Below are 25,218 nucleotides of genomic sequence, written 5' to 3' on the forward strand. Positions count from 1 at the left end.
TTATGGACATGAGAATACAAAAAAAGCTGATTTTTGGACGTTTATCAGCGGCCTCGGCTTTCCTCCTGCAAGAAGAGACGAAATCCCCGCTTCAGTGTGACGTCATCGCTCCTGACCAATCAAACCGTTTGTTTGGCTCTCGTCGACGCGCCCATCACTCGGTCCGTTTCGGAATCCCGTAAGGCTATTGGCAGAGAGCGACGTCAATCATCGGATTATCTGCTTCGTGGTAGGTTGGCAGGAAAAGAGTAGGCGGACGCGTCTCAAACGGCTCCTCTGCTCCCTTTGTAGTGTACTGCGTTTATCACAAAATAACGGATTCCACACCCAAACTGTGCACTTAAAGTCGGTAAGGGAGCAGTTTGGGATTCGGCCCGAGGGTTGATCTGTTTAAAACGCCCAGGCGAGGATTCCTCCGTTACAGCGTTTTGTCTTCTGCTGCCCTCCCTCTTCTCCTCCCCCCTGAAGCAGCGTGACGTTGCCGTGAGAGGTGCACAGGTTTCGGCTCGCATTAGATATTTTCACACATTTTCTCCTTCAGACCCACGGAGCGCTGTGGTGAAGTGGCATTTCTGGGATGCGGTCGGGTCGCCGCTGCTTTTGTTTTTGTTGTTAGCTGAAAGCAGCGTCCGTTAGCCCGCGTTTCTGCAAAAAGGCAGCCGTGTCGATATGTGATTAACACGGGCGATTACGGCGCGTCTGATTCTAGCCTCCTCGCTTCGACAGCACCGTCCCCTCCCCTGAACGTTTTTTCGCTAGTTTTTGCGCTGTGGATTTGGACGTGGAGGAGGAAACATGGGACTGCCCGCTCTGGAGTTCAGCGACTGCTATCTGGACAGCCCGCAGTTCCGAGAGAGGCTCAAGTCTCACGAGCTGGAGCTGGACAAAACCAACAAGTTCATCAAGGAGCTCATCAAGGACGGCAAGGCGCTCATTCAAGCCCTGAAAAGTAAGAGCATCTTCCTGGTGTTGTAGGCAGCTTGCGGGGGGTTTCACACATGACCTAACCGGCCTTAAGCTACCTTACAGTAAACGGTGCACTCTGGCTTTGCGGTGCGTGTTACAACTGCTCATCACGGTTAAGCCATTCAAGTCCATTTATACCAGAGGTTTGTCCCCTGATAACTGACCTGCTCTTCCTTCATACGTCTACTGCTGTGTCCCCTCACTGAGCAGCTTCAGCTAAGATAACCTCCGTTCTTAAAAAAGTTGGCTTTTCTGTGTAAATAAACATGATTACAGTTCACATTTCTGGAAAACGTCATCACATTTGGCACAAAAAAGTCAGAAGTATGGAAGCCCATTCACACTACTTAAATAAAAGAGAAATCCAGCACCTAATTGTTATTTTTTTCATTATTAAATTAAATGCTATGCCATTATTTTGCAATAGTAAGTCATAATTTTGAAGAAATGTATTCTTTTATATATATCTCTATATATGCTTTCGTTGCATATGTCATATATATATATATATATATATATATATATATATATATATGTATATATATATATATATACATATATTCATACATATCATCTCAAAAGTATGAAGCATCTCAAAATAATGTGATAGAATCGCAAAATAATGGCATTGTAATTCACTTAATAATGAAAACATAGTAATTAGTCGCTGGATTTTGTTGTTTTAAGTGGTGGGAATGGGCTTCCACACAGACGAGTCCTCTCACACTCTTCACCCCGTGACCCAGTGTTTTTCGCCATCATTGCCTGAAATTTCCACTCCACTCCCCATTACCTTCTCAAAACAAACACACTGACCCAAATACAAGGACCCATTAGAACTGAATTGACTGAAAAATTATATGGTTTCCACTAAATTTTAAAAATTTCTGCACAATGAATAAGATGTGAAGAAAGTCGCAGCAGTGGTGAGAGACGTTTTGAGGCGTTTAATGCCTCTGAAACCCACAACACAGGAGGTTATTACTCGAAATGGTTATGAATTTGTTGCCTGATGCACGAGACTTGGATTTATTTTTACCACTGTTTTACCAATGTCAGCATTTCATATAAAACTCTGAAGACCTGTGTAGGCTTACTGTTCATTTTGCATAGGAAATCTAATACTATATTGGCTGAATTTGCGCTGTAAACAGTGCAACCTCTGGTTCCTGTCACCACCACTGTAAAGAAATCGGAGTCAGTAAGTTTCTCCACAATGCACCATTTCACATCAAACCACTCTGAATAACTTGGTTTACATCTCAGTGTTTGAATTTTGCCGGAAAAATTCCCCTCATCGAAGTTTTCAGTCAGACTGTCACGAGACGTTGACAGGTACTGTGAGACTCTTGATGTTAGTCACACTCTGTTAAAGCTTTGCTTTGATTGCTTTTGAGTAAAGAGGTGTAACAGGCCTCATCGCTGAGGTTGGGCTGTGTGGTGCTGGCAGGGATTGCTGCAACGAAAGCTGCTGTTTGGGCAAGTCCCTGAGCTGCTGACTTCACAAGAAGTTTTGTTGCAACAGTGTTGAAAAACCACATTAATGCTTCACAGGCATATGAGGCCACAGGACCCACTGGAAGACTACCACCAATTATACAAGGTGGAGGCCCTGTTCGACTGAACTATCTCTGTCATTCAGGCAAGAGCATTCATTCTGTCAGCTAAGCAATAGCTCAAACGCTGGACAGTAAGTGAACTAACTTTACAGAACGTGAACACCAACAGGCATTCACGGCTTGTAAACACACGGAGGGGTCTGTCATTTCACCTCACGATTAAAGGCTTCCGTCCTGAAACATGTTAATTATGCTCACAGATTCAAATCGTGAATCCTGTAATTTTACCCAGATGGGCTGTGGTCTTTCGGATGATATTTCACTTGACATGAAATGTTGGCGAGATAAGATTGGTTATTCAGTAGCTGTGGAGATGTTGGGCCTGACTCGTGATGTGGCAACACCCAAGTTATAACCAGAGGATCAGCTTTACATGCCAACTGTGTTATTTTGTCCTTAAATCGGATCACATTTTAGGCTTTAATTCTGACACATGCTGTCAGTTTATGAGACTGGCTAAAGTGAACTTAAGGGTACACCATTAAGACTCTGGAATTGAATAGTGAGTAACTTAGAAGTAATTGCGATATGGTGGGCTAAGAGACTAGTAGTTAGCAAGTAATAAGAACATTATCAGTCATGTCCAAATACAGTATTATTCATTTTTCAGCATCAAAAAAGCAGAAAATATGTATATTTAGCAGAAAACCATACAGAAGCTTCAACAACTAATTATAATACCCAAAGTCAATATTTAGGGTGTTCACTCTTTGCCTTTATTTCAGGATCCTTTCTTTTAGGGAGACTCTCTTTCAGTTTTACAAAGTAATTTGTAGGGATATTTTTTCACACCTCCAAAGTTCAGTCTTAGAAGTTGATTGCATTTTCTGCTTTTCACGATCCAAGTAATCCCAAACATTCAAGGATGTTGAGACTCTGGTGTGGTCAGTCCATTTTTCTGAGAGCATCAACAGCTTCTTTGATTTGCAAATTTTCTTCTTTTTTTGTCTGTTTCCTTTTCTTAGTAACAGCTTCTTGACAGCCTTTCAGACCCACAGTGTTAAGTTGTCTTCTCACAGTGGAAGGATGGACAGAAACACCTGTTTTTGTTCATATTTGAAGCAAGAATGGAATTTTTTCATTCACTTTGAATGAAAGCTTTAAGCGCTGTTGATCTCATGGTGACAGTGTTGGGGTCTATCAGGTCTTGCACAGTTGTCAGGAGTCCCATTTTCTCTAGATCTTCTAATTGTTTTTGGAAACTCCTGTTTTTTAACTTGACTTTCTCCCACCTTATGCAAGTGGATTATCTTATATCTAATCTCAACAGAAATATCTCCTAAAAAATGTAAACTTGTGCTTGGCTATTCTGACCAGAAGTGAAATAAATGAAGGGTGGTTTCTGACTCCTGTGCAGTACTGTATGTCTTTTATGTAATTTAATGTAATTTCACTTTTTTTTGATGAATTTGGCCCTTGGTTTGACAGGTTTGGGTAGTTCGGTAACCACATCCAAAGGACAAGGCATAACTCGTTTGGTAACAGATCACATTTCAATGCGTCTGCTATTACTTATTCTTGCTGTAGGCCTATAACATTACAATATGTAACCTTGGCTCAGGGAGTAATGTAAGATGTTAATTACAATGGCATGATGCACTTTAACTAGATAAAATACTACTAAAGCTAGTCATGATTACAGATCGTGACTTTTTACTCCTTTTTTTAGAATTAGGATCGTAGCCACAATCTGTTTTTCCCATATATTTCAACTGCAGTCTAAAATTAAGCAGAAAACATTGTGGAACATGCTATTACACACATATAACCTCTCTTGTCTTGACATTCTCATCCTATCTATCTTTCAGTGACTCATTTCTGCTCTCTTTTCACTTTCACTACTTGAAGCAGGTTGACTCATGGGGAATGCCAGTGGAGATTTCCTTTTTTCCCAAGCTATGTTCGTCATGAATGGCTGGACCAATTCACTCCACCTCTCCTGTCCCTTGTCTTGATGGATTGGACCTCAGCTAGCCAAGACATAGGAGTGTGACTAATTCTGAGAGCAGCATTGTTTATGGCCAATTATCAATTCAAACATCAGGATTTTGCAGAGCTGCTGTGGCAACGATGGACCTTGCTGTTTGTAGAATTAAATTTAACAGTTTTCTGACCATTTTCTGTCACTATTATTGCATACAATAGTTTGCAGTACATGATTATTATTAAAATAAATATATTTTTTAGTGCCATCAAGTCAGTTTTGGTTCACCTGGCAGTCATATGGATAGTGCATTGCTCCAGAATGTCCTGTCTTCTGTTTGGGTGTACAGGCTTCCTAATGGTTTGTTCTTGATATCTCTGATTGCGTCCTTCCATCTTGTTGCTGGCCGTCCTCTTCCTCTTTTACCTTTAACTATTCCAAGCATAATGGTCTTTTCCAGTGAAATGGTTCTTCTCATAATATGTCCAAAATAAGAGAGCGTTAGTTTGTCAGCTGAACTTTGTGCGAGAGGTGAGGCTTGATTTGATCAAGGATCCATTTGTTCTGTGTCATATTTCTTGATTGCTAGATCCTTTGTTGTTAATATCTGATCTAAATGGCTAAAACCTGTCCACCACTTCTATGCCTTCACCATCAATGGAAAGGTTAGCGGTCTTTTACGATGTCAAAACCTCTGATTGTGGCACAAGTCTATCATTTGCGATATCATTAATTAAGGCTATATTCATGTATACTGACAGTCAGATTAAAAACAATGCATAAAATAACCACATTGGGCTTTGGTCTAAAAATGGGATTACGCAATCAAAAAAGCAAAGCTCTTGATATAATAGTGGCCTCTTGGCCTCGATAAAAAATTGTGTCTTAAAAGGCAAAAAACAAGAGTTTGGAGCTGTTCATGGCTGGGGAAAAGTGAGCTTGAGGTCAGTAGTCTAATTTTTCTGTACATTACAAGGTAACTAGCTATACCATTCAAAAGCAGGTCATTTTATATGTGAACTGAACAGCCTGTACTGTGAGCACCTTAACCAATCACAGATGCTCCAGATGAGATTCTTTGGGTGGTTAGATGCATGAAAGCATTCACATGATCCATTGAATATAGGTCATTTTGGTCACAATTAATGCAGGCCATCTTTAAATAGATCACGCTAAAGGTTCACTAAAGTGATATTGTAATTGCAATGCAGTAACAGTATAAAAGCGGAATAGCCTTTGTTTCTGAAGCAGAAGCTCTGTGGTAATGTATCTGGCTTTGTCCAAGAGAGATCCATACATGATATGAAGGAGATATATGACCTCTTTAAAAGCATGATCAATTCAACAGTATGTGCTGATAGAATTCCCTAGGCGGCAATACGCTTCTACTGTTTTAATGTGTGGAAATCAATTCACATCCTTTAGAGGACTTCCAGTGAAAGCACTGTATGCTGTACATTGTATGACTGGGGCTTGGGTATCTCTTGCAGCTCTGCTGCATGCTGTTGGTCACAGGGACTCCATGAGGATGGAGTTGGCTGTAGTTTCATTGGGTATGGGGGTATGGACCATCTCTCCTTCTCATCTTACTATGAGATTTGCAAATAGAAACAGAACATGCAGTAGGACTAAACAAAAACAGCTCCCAAAAGGCCAAGATATATGGGTCCAGTGTTTTCCTGTCTTTCTCATGCTAAGTATTCTAAGGTGGGGGATACTTAGACCGAACTCTCTCAGTCTACATTATGATATATGAAATGCTAGTTATATTCAGCATTTCATTCCATTTGGGTACTATAGTCCCATCATTTTAGATTGTAGTGTTAGAAAATGTGTCCTCACTGTTGTAAAAACCCAAGATATTAAAATCCTTAACTTTAATGTATGTTAATGTAAAAAGATTTTATTTCATGTATCGTTGAACTGTTTCTCTCAGTCCATTTGTCATGAAATGTTCACACAATGTGAAGGACAAAAGGAATTAAAAAAAAAATAATTAAAAATTGTTAAAAATAGAGTTACAGGGTTGGCGCTCGGTTCAGTTTGGTCTTGTTTGAGTTCTCAAAGGGCACATATCCTATATTTTTCTTGCATGTGTTTTTCCCCCTGTGATCCACTTATAGTGGTAAGTGTGGTTTTATGTATGAAAAATGATGCATAAAATAGATTTGTTTTTACACGAGTATCTTCAACTTTACTTTGTCCTTCACAATAAAAAAAAAAATTGTGACTGTGCCTTTAAGACTGACACATGCAAATGAGCTGTCTTCTGAATGGCTGCTCTGTATTGGGCCTATTCAAAGAGAAGTCTGGGCTGAAACACCTCTATATAACTTCAGCATTTTGCTGCTGTTGGAAGAAAACCTTGTATCTCCATTTTGACGTTTTTCAGTTTTTGACATCATTTGAAAATACATGATACCCTTTACATTGTGTGTAAATTTCATGATGAATGGATTAAAAGAAATGGCCAAAAATGACTTGGAAAAAAATCTGTTTCCTTTGACTTACATTAAAAGTAAAGTAGGTTTTTTCCTTCTCCTGTAAAGGTAGCATTTTAGGGATATGAGGTTTTCTTCCGACAACAGCGATATGTTGGTTTTTGTGACGTTACACAAACAATGAGTTCCAAGTAGGCTGTTAGTTTCCACAGTTTCTAGACTGTTAGTTTAGTTTCCTTAAATGGACTGTATGTTCTGAAGAATGTCCACTGTTTGGGCCCATTAAAACTGCCGTGTCAGTTGAGACTATACTTTCCACATTTTGATTGCACTGTTTTGATTGCATAAAGCTGTCAAATGAGTGTCTTGTGTATTGCCATATCAGGTTATTGTAAGGCCAGAGGAGTAGATGTGGTGGGTGAAGCTAATTTTATGCTGCATCCTTAAAGGAGACATGTGTAGCCTTGGGGAGCACTGAGCTTCTCCAGCCTCCCAGGGACATCAGTGAACAAAGAGAGAACCATTTTACATGAGTGTGTGCATGTGTGGGTATGCTGCATGACCGCTTTATTAGGAGTGAGGCTGAACAGAAATTAGGGCAGCCTTGAGCTTGATCATTGTTGTAGCTCTATAATCTTAGCTCTCTGATTGTGGAGGTGATTTATGATGACAGACATGCTGTTTTCTGTAAGCAGACGGCAGACACGTCATATGGAGCATGCATACACTCAGATTATCTGCTGTAGGATTACTCCATGTCCCCTCTAATGATGAATTTCAAACATCCTATGAGATTATAGCTGCCTTAGATATACCCCTACACCCTTAAAAAGATTCAGTAAAATCTCTGTTTGAGGAAGGTTGAAATCTGGGGCACTGGATATGTCAAAGGACGCATATACTACATTTTTCTTGCAAGTTATTTTGTCCCCCAAAGTCCATTTACGAGATTTGTGTATGTTTAGGTACCAAAAACAGTCATAAATTATTTTTATTTTCAGTTATAATTCATTTATATTTAATTTTTCCAACCTCTCACTGAATTAAACATGCAGTTTTTGTTACTGTGCCTTAAAGGCTGATGTATGTAAATGATTTCTGTCCTGATTAGCTGCCCTATGTTGTGCCTTGGGCTGTTTTGGCTGCTTAGTTTACGTATATGGACTGTCTGGAGTGGACAGTGGGTGATATGTTTTGAAACATGTGAAACAACCCCTTTTTTCCCAGGAAGTAGGCCCTCTATCAATTTCTGATATGTGATTTGTTGTGCTCTCAGTTATTGAGGCACTACCTTCATTTGAAATTGTAATTTTTGCTATTTTGTGCTATTGCCATCGTACGGAGAATATTATTATGACAACAGCTTTGAGGGTAAATGGAGTTGCATTAAAGGGTTAGAAATACAATCTGACCAGTGTACTGGTTGGATATGGATCACCTATGATTTTATTGGTATTGATGAAAATGTACCGATAATTATGAACTTTATTATTACCGATTATTATAAACTGTAGAACAAAATAGTCCCCAGAGAAAACATATTTTTTCAGATTTAACACTACGTTACCATCATCAGCATTACATATAAAAACCTGGTACATGTATGTTCGCTGGTCATTTTGGATAATAAATAAAATGTCTGTCTTTTGTGTTTTAGACATCACAACTTCTGGTTCTTATCACCACCAATGTAAATCTGAGTAAGCTTCTCTCCAAAGAACCATTTCCCATGAAACCACTCTGAATGGCTTAATGTTTTCATCTCAATGACTGAATTATGCAGAAAATTAGCGAAATCAATGCAATTCCACTTTGAAATTGGCAAAATCATATTAGTGTGGTTGTGTGGTCCAGGTGTGCCTGCATTTGCACAGCAGTTGTGCATGAGTTCATTCAGTAATTGTAACATTGCAGATGCAGTTTCTTTAGCTTATACCACTGTCTCCTTTGTCCTTTGGTGCCTGTGTTCCAAGTCCATTAATATGTTCATCATGCCCCTACTCTGAAATCTAGTTGCCCCCTGGCCTTCTCGTTGAAATTCAAAGCCATTAATTCAAGCACACTGGCCTAATATGAATCCGCATAGTTTCAAAGCGATGGAATTCCTCCAAGCAGGCTACGCATAGCTTCGCCTGAATGTTATTAATGGAACATTTCAAGCTATATTATACACTTCCACATTACTCCCCAGCCATAGGCATGCACTTGATCTTAATAAGATAATGAAGACAGCATGGGATTAAAAGAGGAGGAGGACGGAGGGGGAAAGAAAATTGTTATGACCCTGTTTGCTGCTTCTCGCGCCGTTTTGCCAGTAGTCTCCATCTGGAAAAAGTATGCAGCTGAGTTCATGGTTTTCAAAACCAGGCCTGCGCTGTCCCCTGCAAACCAGGAAAAAGGAAGCGGGGTTCACTTGCTCAGCACGAAGGCATTATTTTCAGGGGCTGACTTCTGAACTTGGCGGCATCTAAGGTAGCGACAAGAGCCCGAAGTGGGAATTTTCTGCCAGCTAGTGAAAAAAATTCCTGAGGAGCTCTTCTCTAGGCTTCTAAAGAATGTCCACTGCCATAAAGCTGAGAAGAGAAGACAACTTCATTTTCACCAAGTCTGACATTGACTGCTGTTTGGCTCCGGGCAGTGTTCTTTGGAACTGTGCTACATTCTTGCGTTTTCATGTCATGAAATGTGAAATCCTTAGCTAGGAGGGTATTAGGAAAGGAATGCTCAAATGCAAGGGCCCGTCCCACACACATGCTTGCTGTTGTGTCCTTGCAAGTCCATACACACATACTTCCTCAATCTCTCTTTTGCTGTCTTCCTTGACCTGGTCAGGACTTCCTGTTTTATTTTATGGCTCTCCAATTGGGTGGCCTCTATTAGAAAAACACTCTCAGTGAGCTGTTAGAGACACCTGGCCTTGCCTGGCATTATTTTGAGCAAACCTCCTCATTTAGACTTGAAGATTAACCCCTAAAAGTCGAGTTACCACTGTTTGTTCGCTATGCTATGTTAATGTAATTACTTAATTATTAATTACTTAGTCATTGTATTGTTTATGAGATGTTATTTTGATTTAGTATTCCAGTAGGTTTGTATGAGAGGTCTGCTACTTGAACGGAGGTCGACAGGGTTTGGTCTTGTGTGTATATATATATATATATATATATGTATATATAAACACATAAATTGCAAGCATTTTCTCTTCTGCACATGTTCTCTCTTTAGCATAGTCTGCTACAGTGGTATCAGCAAGTGGAATCAGACGTGCTCCTGCTTTGTTGGAATGAAAACCTGCAGCCACACCAGCCCTTTTGCGGATAAGATGGGGCAGTCTTGGTCTAGTTTGTGTGCAACAAAGCCAAATTTAATAACTACTTTCTATTGCCAAAATAAAAAGGAAGCTTGCGGAAGAGGAACTTTTTGTCCTGTTGAGTCTGGCACATCTTCACCGTGGGAGCATTACGATGTGATTGTTGCATCATATTAAATGTACACTTGTCGTGCTGTGTAGACCTTATGATTGAGTTTTGAGCAATGAAATCCAGAGGACTGGCACATTGTCTGCAAATGTCAGAGTGGTTCCTCACATCAGAGTTGCACTATGTAAAATTTTTTATTTCTGATTTTGTGTGTTTTTTCGGATCCGCCTCATACATCTTTGTGTATTAACATCCCACACACAGGCCCAAAGAGGAGCTCCAGCTTGATGTTTGGATCGCAAATGCAAAATCAGTATTATACTGATGAAGATATGACAGTAGTAGATAATTCACTTCCATACTCAGAAGTTTTCACCAGGTTCTGACTTGAGTTCTCTTTGTATACTCTTTTAACACACTTGCAGTCATCTGATTCATTCTTTTGGGGACGGGTTCTGAAGAACAACCCCACCAATAAGCTGTTATCAAATTCAAATCATAGTAAAATATCTCTTATTCTTACAAAAACAAATGTAGTATCAGTTGATGGTTTAGAATCTGAACCGACAGAATTTTCTTTCTTGTTTCAATGAACTACAATAGAAAAATAATCAAAATCGAATTGTACCATGTTTCTGTTATTTTAGGTGGTACATTGACTTCTAAATAGAGATCGTACTGTTCTGGTAACAGGTATCAGGCCAATATCTGCATATTCAATTAGATGTCGGAAGTGGAAAAAAAATTGACCCTGTAACAAATCTATCCTGAAATAGCACACTTTCTGTAATGTGACATTAGCTGTGCATGTTTTTCTGTGGGGTAGCAGAGTGTTTGGGCAGTTTTAGGGTGATAACAGGCTTTTATGTGCTCTTAAGTAAAGCATGTTAAAGCTTGGTAAGTTTTAAAGAAAAAGCAATCGCAGTAGTACTATTGATATCTGATAATATCGATATCTATAATATCTAATAATCTACTAATTGATAGCAGTCAGAACCCTCGACCAGAAGGTTTCAGTATCGATAAAAATGTCTGAAAAAAAAGAAAAAAATGGTATCATGCCTGCTTTCAAAGCTAGACTCAAAACTACAACTGCTCCTTCCTGTCCCTTAGGCACATCCTCCTCTTCCGATAAGAAAGGGGTTGCACTGTCTGTGCAAAGATTCTGTGGACTTGTTTGCATTGAGGTTAGAGCATGAATGGTGTTGACTCATGGACTCCTGCAGATTTGGCTGGTAGAGCCTGACAGTAGGTTTTAATTACGGCAGGAGCTGCGGTGGTCAAGGGTCAGGCAGGGGCAATTGCAGTTTTGAATCCAGCAGTGAAACTAATCCTGCATTCGTGAACCTCTGTGTGGAGGAGCTGTTGCTTGTACTCAGTTCCACATGAACTTCATTCCTTTATTTTAGCATGATTTGCCATGTCATAAAAATTATGACCCAACCTTAGGAGTGAGTGCAAAGTTAACTGAGACATTTTCTTGGATTCCAGCACGACTCTGTTCTCTGCGTCCTCATTTGTATCCACTTCGAAGTAGTCGGTCCAGAAAAGTAAATGCCGCTACCTGAACAGGAAATTGTTCCAGGAGGTTCACGGGGTTTAAAGGCATAAAACATCATGATGCTTTTGGAGTCCCAGTATGAGATGCGTGCCATTCGAACCGAATCAGTATTCCTGCAGTTTCCACAGAATGTTAGGCCATGATGTTAGCTGAATGCAAAACCATGATTATTATGCAGATACAATAAGGGGACAAAAAAACAAACAACACAACAGTATCCCAGCAGGAAAATGCATTGTGCTCAGATTCCCCAAAGTTTGTAGACATCCAGCGTTTCTTCTGAAATTAAGGTCAGTAATAGGGATTTTGTCCTCCTTTGCTGAAGTAACAGCTTCTTCTCCTCAGGGAAGGCTTTACACTAGATGTTGCAACATTGCTGTGAGGATTTGATTGCATTCAGCCACAAGAGCATTAGTGAGGTCAGGTTGATTGGATGATTAGTTTTGGATCACAAACACTGCTCCAGCTCATCTCAAAGGTATTGGGTGGAGCTCCATCACTCCAGATAATGCAGTTCCACTGCTCCACAGCCCAATCCTGGTGGGCTTTATACCCCTCTAGCCGATGCTTGGCATTAGTCATGATGACCTTAGGCTCGTGTGTCACTGCCTAAGAGCATCCTATTCTGTTAGCAGTGCTTTTCTGATTGAATGCCTGTGTCAGCAGTGGGTTTGTTGAAAGAAACAAATGTACATGATTTTCCACTTTTGTTTAGAACTGGAGCTGGCAAGTTCATGTCACTAACAAACACTGGAAGTCAGTAGTCACACAAACCATTTTTGGGTGACGGTTGATTTCCAGTGTTTGTTAGCACTGTTAGCCTAGCAGATCCAGTTCTAAAAAACACATATCATTCTAAATCATTCTAACAATCATGTAAATTAGATTTTTTTGTCAAACTATTCCTTTAAAGTAGCTGAATTGTCCACATACTTTTGGTATGTATGTAGGATGTAGTTTATTATATCAGGTTTTTTCAGCCCCTGCAGTCTCCTCAGAGGACTAATGAAAGTGAAGAATTGAAGTCTCAGCCCATAAACTGTCTCTTAGGGTTTAAGGGGTTAAGTCACTCTTCAAACTCATAACAATGCTTTACTTATAACTTTGCATTACAACACTTCTGGCAAACAGGCTTGGCTTGGACATGATTTGGATTGGAATTGCAGCTTTTCGTTTTGAATGACACACAGATGCCTGGGTGCACTGGGTGTGGGTGAAGAGTTAAGGATGTGTGTGTGTGTGTGTCTGTTTGTGTGTGTGTGTTTCTTAGTCTGAGGCTGTAATGGAAGCCACTGTGTGTTGTCTTTGCAGATTTGAGAGATCAAGGTACGGCGTTATTAGATTTGTTAGGGCTTGGCCTTCAGAGGCCACATTGATCTAGCCGGAACAAAACCAGGGAGCCACACAGCGTGCTAGCTTGCGTAGCTAACTCTTCACCGTAAAATCTGTCATAACTCATGACAGCATATGGCATCAGTCATGATGTGTTAATGACATAGTTATGTCATTGATATGTTGCAAGGTTCAAGTAAAGTGTTACTGTGGTATGAGTTGCAGTAGTCACCTATCTGATATTTTGGTGACACTAATTTGACGGCCCACTGTTGATGCTTGGTGGATTTTCACCTTGTGATGAACTGATTTTCAAGTGAATATCTATTGAATTCATCTTAACTTTTCACTAACCTTAAACCTAAAACTATCTCAAGTGTGCCAAACTAGGTTTCTTCCAGGCAACAGCTCTGCAGAGTGCGTTTTTCCTCTTCTAGTGAGGCATTCGGGTCATCAGAAGGTTCTGCAAATCAGATAGTTTGTTCCGGTTCTTGTTGCAAGATACAGCCACATTGTAGAGAAGGAAAACATGGAGGTCCGTCTGATATACGAAGGCTCTTCCTCGTTGTTCACTCATGCATGTTCGAGATGGTCTGAGCAGGTTGTTGACACATTTAAAAAACATTAAATTAAAGCTTAAATTTTGTTACAAACTCAGCAGCATCTCACCACTTGCAGCTGTTTCCACTGTTTTTCAAACGGTCAAGCTCTGCACAAGGATTGTAGGTGACTGAAGGACTGAAAGGATAAACTAATCGAGTCCTTCAGTTTCTCAGAAATCAGGGTTGGGTATCTTGGCTGCCTTCTGTGGATCCTTAAAAGATGTAATAGCCATTAAGTGTAACGTTCCTCAGTTGCATGCTTGGCTTTTAGACTGAATTCAGACCCACGAAGGCTTTGCTAATTAGCTGATGAGTTGAATCAGGTGTTTTAATGAGGAAGAACTTGACACTGCAGAGCTGTGGCACAGAAACCCAGTTTGACAACCCTAACTATTCTAACTCTAACCTAAACCTCGATCCCAAACCTACCCCTAATCCTACCAATAAGTTTGCTAGTTTGTTAACACTTTGTAGATAAGCTCTTGATGACCTCCAGAATAAAGTGTGACCAACGTATGGTTGTGATGTGGTTTGTTTGAATTACAACCACATCATGTTTACAGAAATGACTGTACATTTGTACAGTCTGGTGACCAAGATGAGTCGTCTGAACTCTTAAAAGTCGTTCGCTGAGTAGTAATTTGTATCATGTGTGCCGCTAAATGGAAGGTAATGATCGCAGTGTTTTGAAAATGTTTTACGTTAGTGGCCAGTTGCGTGACAGCAATCAGCGTATGATATTCAGCGCTGCTTTGGAAGCAGCATAGCTCAAAGAGAGAATGGCCACCATGCAAACTGCTGTTACGTTTTACAATAAGCAGCTAAAGGCCCTGCCATGAACAAATGTTCTCTGGTAAACACTGGACTTGGAACTAAACCTTCAACTGAAGACAACTGGATTCAATATTTCTTCAGATGACTGCTAATTCATAGCCTCATACAAAAGGTATGCAATCCCATCCAATCAGAAAAGCCATTTGTTTGACGGGACGTGCTCTGCCTGCCAAAGCAGTCATTACCTCAGCTGTACCCTGAATCAATGCCTCAACACGTTGTTTTTTGTATGTGTGTATGCAGGCTATGAAAAAGTACACAACTGGAAGAATACAGCTATATTTCAATGCAGTTAACCTAGATATCTCAATAAACATTCAAGCCTTTATTAATCATGCTCGCTTTCCTCACACACCTTTGCCAAACATTTGTAGTCAGTTTATGCTGCCCACCCACTAAAGCTTGTCTGGTGTGCGTTGGAACAGTTTGCCGCAATGTACCGAAAGGGTGTGTTGCTGAGACTTGCTACAGGTGTCAAGTTAAGCATTTTTTTCCAGACCTTGCGTTCTCTTGAGGAAGCACAGATGCTGTTTGAAAAGTGGGTGGGTCCGGCAGATGCTGTTTATCAACAGTTCTTTCATCATCATTGTCCCATGAAAGAGACTAGAAACCAGTATTTGACTTTTGTTTGACTAATCAAATTTCCTCAGTCAGTCATAGGCAGGTAACATCTTCCTGCCAGTCTATTTAAAACCTGTTTCTTATGCAAACTGGATGCGGTTATACTGTCATACTAGTGCCTGGGTATCAAAATTCAATACTTTTATGGGACAAGGGACGCAAATATCGGTAAATTCTTATGACTGATAACCAACTGCGATTAGTATACAATTAATCAGTAACTGTCAATTGAAAATATCAATTATAAAAAAGACCCTTCCACTACCTTTGATGCTCTGATAAAATACTTGATATATGCACACTTATGAATTCATACATCAACTGAATTCTGTATTGATGGACGGTAGAACGTAATACTGATAGGTGAGGCCTGGCATAAAGGTGTATATGAAGTAAACAGCTCAAAACTATATTAAATATACCCTGCATAAAAGTCTGGTTTTGTTTAAAGTGAACGAATGACAAGTGCATGTTCTTGATCATATGACCAAACACAAAAAGGTGACAAAATGACTGAATACATAACGATGAGCTACTGAAAGTTCTATATTCTAAAGTTCCAAAGTTATGTTTACCACTAATTACTAGCCCAAATTAAAGCAAACATAAATGTCATGAGAGGGGCTAGCTTTGGCTCAGTTTTCTCTCAGGAGCACTCGACAGCCTTGAAATTGCCTAACATGGATGAAATATCTGTCTTATCACTTGAGAGTGTTTGCTTTCAATGTGGTACATCATTGTAGTTGTGCTGTCATCTTTTCGAAGGGTGGTCCTGAACACCAGGAAACCTGAACACTGAAAAATGTTTCCCAATTTGAATGATCAACCGGCTTACTCAAATAGAACTGCTGTTATTGTTTTTTTTTTTTCAACCAACAACATTGGTCAAACAATTATTTATTTGTTGGTTTGATGATTAATCAGTTAACCATTTACATCCACAGTACAAACCAAATTACTTCAGTACTATTGAGTATCCCAATCATTCAATACCAAATTCCAGTACCTAAGTAGTTAGACCTGTTATTTGGTGAGATGGCCAATGTTGAAAAATGTTCAATACCCAGCCATAGTCAATAAAACAGCTACCACCAATTGTTTCCTTCTATTGCTCTGCTACCAAATTATAATTTAGGTTCCCAGTTTATGTAGGGCAGGAACAATTTGAATATATTGTGACCCACACTAACTGCTCTTAATTTCAAGAAGCCAAAAATTAAGAAGCAAAAAAAATGTATATTGTAAAAATATTAAACACACTCCAACAGTTTTAGTTAAGCAGTGCTTTGCTGGCTGATATAATTGCCAGTTATCAACTGTGAGCTGTGTGTATGATTGTCAATTCATAGATGCCATTGATGTGAGCGGATTTTGTTGATACTGATAAATCTGTGGTATCCGTCAGTATTGGCAAGAAGTATCAGCAAACCTATATATTGGTCAGGACTTATTTTGGAATTTGTTCCATAGGTCATTGAGTTAAAGTGAGTAGGCTGAGATAAATGACTTAGAAATGCTTGTCCTTTTGGAAATGTCCTTTGGGTTTTACTGACAGTAATTATTTCGTGCATTGCGACTTTGGAACAGACAAGTTTTTTTTATTTTCGCTCATCACCATCGTCATTATCGTCACCACCGACACCAGTGCTTTTCTCTCTCTTTCTCTCTCACTGAATACTGACCATTGTGCCCAAAAGCTGCTCTTCCATGTCCCAGCTTTCTGTGTGGAGAAGCAGTGAGTCTTCACAAGGAGTCTGGTCAAGGACCGGACAATAGGGCAGTGTTTCCAGGACCCTGGCTGGCTCTGAGAGAAAGGACGGGGAGGGACCATTGCCTGCCCCTTGGAGGCTGGGGACAAGCTGGTGTCCTGCCATTTGCAGTCTGCTTTAAATGGCGTTTCTTAAGAGTGCAGCATGTCCTGCAGGTCCTGCCATAGGCCTTGATAGTTTACAGAGTTGCCATCAATGTTAAACTTATTAAAAATCAATGAATACAAAAATAAACATATCATTGCTGTCTGAAGCAAAGCTTAAAGGAGAAGCAAACGAACCCTCCTAACTTTTAATGTAAGTTCTGTTGGTCAATTCGTCATGAAAAGTTCACACATTGTAAAGAATTCATTTACTCAAAAACTGATTTTTGATGGGAACATTAAGCACAGAGCTAGATCAAGCAAGACTCAGAGCAAAGGGTTAGGAAGGGTTTATTTTATTACACAAGATCATTAATGAATGATGTGGAGAGGAAGGGAGGAAAGCTCTGTGTTTTTGAAAAGCTTGAACTTTTGAAACAAGGTTTTTTCACTATATTTTAATTAAGCGTTTCATAACCAAAGCATTGGCAGTGGACTGAGATGTTTTTACTGGATATCAGCACCTAAAGACAAACTAAATTGTTTCATTTGAAGGCATTTAAGAATTGCAGTTGTGCACCTTTGGCAGCCTTGAATTTGTTCCCTTATTGGTTTTGAATGGAGTTCTTGTTATTTTTATCACTCAGTAAATGATTCCGTAACAGAGAGCTAAACGATTCCTGGTCCCACTTGGTGACGTGTCCTGTTTAATGTTTGGAAGAGAATGAATTATCCCCCCCCCAATAATTCTCTCTCAGCATGTTTGGATTTCGCTTTTTAACAGTGTGTTGTGATTGTTGTAGTGCATCCCCCCAGAGGTGAAATGAAACCTATGCCACTGGATGATGTAATATTGTTTTTTACAATATTTTACACTACAGTAAGCTTTTTTGAATACAAAACAACAACTGCATGTTTCATTCCAAAAAGATTTTAACCTCTGGAGATGGCCACAGCCATCTGTTGCCAGGAGTCCATTGTCTTTGCTCTTTCTGGGTGAGTAGGATGACCCCTCTCAGCCCATCATGCAGTGCGATGTTAGCTAACAGAATGGGTAGTTAGTGTGTTTAGCTGTCCATTAATGTTGTGTTAGCAGCAGTTTGAAAAGATGCAGGGGTTACACATGACTGTTGTAAGGATTTTGAATCCTTACTGATATCCATGACTGAATAATTAGCCTTGCTTAACTGGATAATTGATGCATAGTACATGACTCATTGAATAAAAAAGTAATTGTACTCATAGTTTTTAGTAGCAGATTTACATTTTCTTCTTAAGAACCCACAGAAAACCAAAATAAATGTGTATGCTGAAAATTTCCTCAAATTTCTTATATTATTTTTTGCCATATTGCCCACCACATGACCACTGAAGCTTTAGGTTTATGTAATACAGGCTGGGACCAGACCAAGTGTTTTGGGCCATCCGCTCTGAAAGTATTCTTTGAGGTGATAGCGTTCTTTGAGTGTGATAATACCCATAAAGATTTCATGCTGCAGATGACCCTGCGACGGGAACGTGATGAATAATTAACCAGGGCCATTGACTGGGCAATACAGGGCCCACTGCCGGCTCTCCTTTCAGCCTTTTTTCATGCCGTGTCCTCTGTTTGAACATTAGTGCTGCATCAGCAGGCAGTCACATGGAGCGGCAGGCCAACACCTGACCCTTCTGGGCAGAAACACAGCTGTTAGTTTTGTACTAACTAATGGAATGTGCTATGGGATTAAACTATTTTGATTAAACACAGACTTGAGGCTAATTGGAAAAGAAAGCTGTTTTTTGATCAGAATGTAGTGTTACTTAAGCTTGATGAGCCTGTTTTCAACATCTGAGACATTAGCAGAAGTTATGCAGTGTATATTATGTGGTGTTTACTGTGGCAAATGAACACATAGTACACCTGCATTTGTAGCACTTGATGGAAAACTGCATGATATAACAAGAATAAGACGTCTGTTGATAACCACAGAATGGGTGGTTTAAGGATCCTCGTGTCTTTTCCCTTATTCACATTCTGCCTTTCCCCATCTCTTTGCACTTCTCCCACAACTGTGGGATGTGCTGCTTCTTCTGCAGATTCCCTCTGAGTAACCATGGAATGTACACTGACCATCAAAAGTTTTAACAAATAAAAAGCGTTTTGAATAAGTGGTTTGTCCCCAAACCTTTGGTGTACTGTGTGTGGCAGTTGGTCAGGTTTTAGCCATTAATTAACTGTTTGTCCCTAATTAGAATGCACCTCTGTCTAGCCTTTCTTCTCCTAGAAAAAACTTAAGTTTTTAAGTTTCTTGCTTGAAGAACGGAAATGACAGATGGCTGCCACCCCCGCCCTCCCTGCTTTGATGAATTAGGCCCTATTCTCTCCCTCTCTCCGCTGCCCTTGATGAGGTCCAGATTAGCGCTGTATTGCGGAGGAGGCTAGCAGACTTGCTCAGCCCAGCCCGGCCCAGCTCTCCTCCCAGCCCCAGTTGTGCATTATGCTGGAGCTAATAACTCTGGAATCAGTGCGGGAGGCCCCAGGCCGTTGCTGGCACTCCTCCGGCCAACTCAAACAAACCGCAACACGCTGGCTCCGAGGGCGAACGCCAGCGAGCTCCCGGTCCGTTTCCCCTCCACCAGCTCCAAAAATAACCCCTTCGCTTTTTGTTTTTAATCCTACGCAACCTCCCCTCCAGGCCCCGGGGGAGCGGTAGGAAGGCCGTGTTAGACTGAGATATTGTCAAAATTCAGGCTTAATGCTTAATCTGGGGTGAAATCCATGCAGGATTTGAAGACGATCACAAGGCGAGGCGGTGATTACTTCTGCTTGGTTGATTTTCAAAGTTGCAGCCTGATATCTTGATGAAACCCAGAGTTCGCACAGGTTCCTTCCTCTTTCTCATCACCTGCAAGGTATAATTTTCTACGGACGAGGCTTGTGGAATGCACCCCATGTTACCCCTTATTATGGTATCAGTAGACACTATTATACCATTTCATTATATAGCATCAGCCATCAGCACATGAATATGGCAACTGAGGATTATGATTACTTCTTGGAAACATTACCGCAATAATTTTATCTAGGTATTAAAACGAAGCTCAAAATGGATTGTAAAGGTAATCATACACAAGTCATATGAAATCATTTTATTGCAAAGTGCTGTGGAACACAAAAATAGCCTGATTATACTTGTGTGGAACTCTGAGCACCTTTATACTCTTTCATGATTACAGTAGATCAGAATTGCTGTTTGCATTCCTTCATTTCTTTTCACTCTTCACTCTCTTGAGATGCCCTTAGTTGAGCAGTATGTATTCAAATGTACAGTTTTTAAAATGTGTTTCTGTTGATTCTCTCTAGGGTTGGCACTTTTTGCATACTTTTAAACCATCTCTAAATATTATCACGCTGTTGGGGGAATACGTTGGTGGTAAAAAGCATGTAAAAATGCATAAAAGCGTTTACGTCACCTTTTCTTCATCTTATCCTACACTATTGTAATCAAATAAAACCAGTTTTAAATCATTTTTTAAATCAAATAAAATCTAATCTTACAACTGCTAAATATAATGGTACAATTGCTAAATGTTAAGTGGCATCTCTAACTATGAGAGAGGAACTGATTAGCTTAGCTAGCATGATAACAGCTCTGCTCACCACAGAACATGTTCAGTTCTGGCTGACTAAGGCACCGACAAGTTTATTTGATAATCTGAGGGAGTGAAGTCGAGCCGCTGGTGCTTGTAGGATGAAGAGCCAAAATTAAAACTATTCCATGGTGTTTGGATCTGTAGCCTACTAGCTAACCTAACGTTAGCTTAGCATGCAGGCTACACACCCAAACAGTACCACACACCACAGTACAGATTCGATTCCGACTAACAGGTGCTCTGCTGGAAATATGGAGACAAAAAAAGTCGATTGACTGGTATTGGAGCGACAGAAAGCTGAAATCAAACATGCTCTGTGGTATTTGTAGCATGTTAGCTAAGCTAGCAGTAGCCTAGGTAGTAGGCCAAAAGTGCCACCCACCACAGTACAGGCCTAGTTCCAGCTACTGATGTTCAAATTCCGCATGTTTAGAAAATCAAGAGTCGTACTTAAGAGTGCAAAGTCGAGTGACTGGTGTGGTGAAATCAAATGTGTTCTGTGGTGCATGTAGCTGTTAACTGTCACTGAGCCCCTGTTGTGCATATCTAGCAGCACATCAGGCAGAAAAAGAAACCTTAACCGGCACGATACAGCTGTGGAAACTGTTTAGCTCTAAATGGGAGGTCGACAGCATCTGTGAAGTGACTGAAGTGATTAGAATGTGCTTAATTTTTAGATGGGAATGCATATTGATAGAGCATAAAGATAGAGCTCATACTGTAAGTTTACAATAGGCCTGGTTCAAACATTGTGATAGCATTAAAAATGTCCCACAGTCTGTTGGGACTTCAGCACCGTTTTGATGTTTTCTCCACATTCTTGCTATTATTAGACTGCATTTGTACCTGGTGTATGTGCTGGCAGATGTGTGTACTGGATAGCAGTTATCTACTATTACTTGGTTTTGTATCTCAAAGTCCTCGGCTGTCCATTTTGACCCTTGATTTCACAAATGTCATGCTCTCCTTTTGCACAGTAGCCTTTCAGGGTCATATGACAAATTCATTTATAGACTAATGATGACTTGCATTTGTCTGCAAAGCAGATGGATTTTAAGATGTGTCTGACTTTGTCAGGGTGGAATCTCGGTGTGGATAGAGGAAGTTTATGAAGGAAAGTGGAAGTCGGTCTTGTAGCACAGAGACTTAAGATCTTATTAAAATGAGCAGAATGACTGGTCTTTGCGTGTTATGACAAACCACTCCCAAAGGCATGGAGTAAACCAAGTTTAGTGTGGCCTACATTATTCCACCCACCACTGCTCTGACCAGACCCACACTGATATGACACACAGCACTGATATGACATACTGACTGCACCAGCTGCAGCTTTCAGTGCTTTCTGTTTAGAGCAGTGAGCAGAAATTACATTCACAGAAACAAAAGCTATCAGTCAGTTCCCGGAGATATTTCAGTCTCCAAAAAGGGGAACAACAAATATATAATAACCTCAAACCAACTTTGTTCCTCACTACAGTCACTTCCCCATGCAAGAGTCACTTAAAGTAACTTAGTCATCTCTTCCAAAGGCCCATACAGTGGAACAACATAACAATTCGCATATAAGTAACCAAGACATGGACTACACACAGAGCAATTCTGCAAAAGAATGTAAAACAATGTAGTGATGAAATATATACAAAATAATGCAAAACAATACACTAAATTTACGATAAGTATAAATAACTATAAAATAAATAACACATTAAATAAATAAACACATAAATACAATAGTGCTGTGCTGTATTGATCAAATTCAGTATCGAAATATTTTCCAAATATGTGACAGTGTTTTGGTATTTGATGATACTTAAGTTTGAATTAATACAGTCAGTGAGCCCAGGCAGAGTATTTCTACTCTGTGCTAAAAGAATGTCTTACAAACTGGACATGGCTCGTTTTGACTGGTTTTCGTCTGCGTTCAGCTGTGTTTTTTGTGAATAGTAGCTAAACAGAAACCAGATTTTCAGAAAGGAGATGTAAGTGAAAATGTGGGAAGACGTGCCTTTTGAGAACAATGTCCATTTACTGCCTCACTATCAGGGGCAAGATGGCCCCCTATCCAGTGTGAGAAATCTAACTGTATTTGTTGTCAAATTGTATTTGATTTGTACAGAATGTATTACTTACGTATCAAACCATTTCTTACCTTTTGTATTCTTCAAAAACTGTGTTAATATTCTAGGTACCACACTAACTGTGTTATTTTAAATAGTAAGCATATCATATCATTAATGTAAGTATAACAGTTTAGGTGGGAATGCTTTGATTAGAGGCAGTGTGGGGTGTTGGTTTGGTGGTGGTGATGGCAGGAGGGGTTGGTTTTGCCAGATAGAGGCCAGTTACGTTATCTTGGACTACCAGACCCAGATGGCTGTGGCATTGCCGGGGATTGAACTCACAATTTTAAAGATTGGGCCAAGGCTTGGATAATGGCACTGCTTATTCTCTTTACTCTCACGCACCACCCAGCCCACAACCCCAATATATTAAAAAAAAAACAAAAAAAAACTCAGAAATGACATCAACTGACCTCTGAAAGTTTCTGGTGGAATATATGTCAGGTATGCAGTGATCCATAAACAGTTTCAGAATGAATTAGACCATAACCTTTCAGTAAATGTGTTGAGATTAGCTTTGGCTTCATCATTTGATTAGGAGAGAAAATAAGGGGGGGTGGCAGGGGGATCTTTTCCTTTTTCATGTATTTTCATTTGAAACACTCACAAATGTCATACATTGCAGTGTATTTATATGAACTATTAATGCTGCAAAAACTAAAAATATATTGATAATAATACATGAGTACTAGTGCAGATGATATATTGCCCTGTACCACACTACAGCACAAAACTGTGCTCAAAGCATGGTTACAATACAATAAATAAAAATGCATGACAAGACAGTAAAATTAAAAAAGAATGTGAGTTGCGGAAAAGAGTATAGATCTGAGTGGAAATTCAATATAAATTGTAATAGCAGAATTGCCTAGTGATGGTATTTATTCACATATAGCATCATAATAGAATATACTCGCAGTTAGTGCACAGTCCTGAGCGGTAAATATGGACAGTGCGAGGTGGAGAGTTTGTTGCAGAACTTTCACACAACTTTAACCTTATCACGGCTGGTGCAACCAGAGCCTTCTGCAGTGGTTAGATAACAGGGCTCAGACACATTCAGAGCTTCCTTGCAGCCTTTGCAGAGAGGGGGCAGGTGTTTGCACGCCCAGACAGCGTTCAGCACAAACACAAAATGCATCTCTGGGCTCCAGCTTCACAAAAGCACGCAACCACAATTGCATGTAAGTACATGCACATATTCGTTCTCTTAACATTGACCGTCACGGCCGACTGTTGTAATGGGATTGCCCCGATGACCCAGAATCCCTTCCTGGCAGGCAGAAGCAGGGATGCCAATCCCCCGTGGCAGACGCTGCGGGGATCCTAGGGCGCTTTACCACTGGGATTCTGGGATATGTGGTCTTTGTCCCCCCCTCCTTGCCCCTTCCCCAGCACGCTTTCTACACGTCTCGGCCCGGTAATGCCATGAATAATTTGAATGGATAATGCAGGCGCAGCGAGAGCCGATCATGCTCCCAAGGGCTCCCCTCGGATCAAAGTGCATTTTGATTTACTCACTCAAGATCTCTTTGAAGCAGGATTTGATTATCTTCTTAGCGGCTAATTTGCCACCAGCGCAATTGAAAGTAATCGGTGGAGCATGTCTTTGTAACTGTGACTGCTGAGAAAGAGTCAAATATTGGCTTCATTTTTGTTTTTTCTCTTTCTTGTTTCTTTTTTTTAAAGGTGGTTTTGCATGCCATTTGGCAAGCATGTGTTTATGGTCCTGTAGTTGGTAAAGTGTCCTCAGTTTTCAAAAAATAAGTCTTGCTACACAAGGAATACTTTGGTGAAAAATCTAATTTATGTAGTTAACCAAGACATGTGTGCTTCTTTAGTTTTGCGCTGGAGCTGTGAGGCTAATGTAGCTAACACAAAAGCTTGTAACCAACAAGAGCTGGGGAATATGACAAAATACATTATTTTTGTGATAAATTATGTCAAAAGATGGTTTTCTGAGCTTAATGTATGTATATATATATATATATATATATATATATATATATATGCAGACTAGAGCAAATATTTTTGGTTTATTTATTTCTTTTTCTTTAGTTAATAAATATGTTTATTGTGACAGTAGCAATTATTGCCCTGCACACTTAAAACACAATGCTGGATGTGTTTTTAGACCTGTAGTTCAGGATGGGGTAGTTTCTGAGCTGTGCTTGTGTGTGTTTTGTAATTGACTGTTTAGCCTAATGGTTAAGTTTACACTGTCCACCATGTAAAATAAGATTTGTCGTGCAGCCTTGCTAAATATTGTGATGTGTCTTGTAGTATTGTTT

General features: G+C 40.0%; 1 protein-coding gene across 2 annotated transcripts in view; it reads left to right on the forward strand.

The window, feature by feature from the left end:
- Positions 1-795: 795 nt before the first annotated feature.
- Positions 796-25,218, forward strand: part of LOC118820687 (rho GTPase-activating protein 26-like) — a 115,631-nt gene continuing 91,208 nt past the window's right edge. For both annotated transcript variants that reach the window (XM_036589093.1, XM_036589094.1), the window contains exon 1: positions 796-949. In XM_036589093.1, the coding sequence (XP_036444986.1) occupies positions 796-949 (154 nt within the window). The remainder of the gene's footprint in view (positions 950-25,218) is intronic.

This window comes from Colossoma macropomum, unplaced genomic scaffold (assembly GCF_904425465.1).
Source record: "Colossoma macropomum unplaced genomic scaffold, Colossoma_macropomum, whole genome shotgun sequence".
NCBI lineage: Eukaryota > Metazoa > Chordata > Actinopteri > Characiformes > Serrasalmidae > Colossoma > Colossoma macropomum.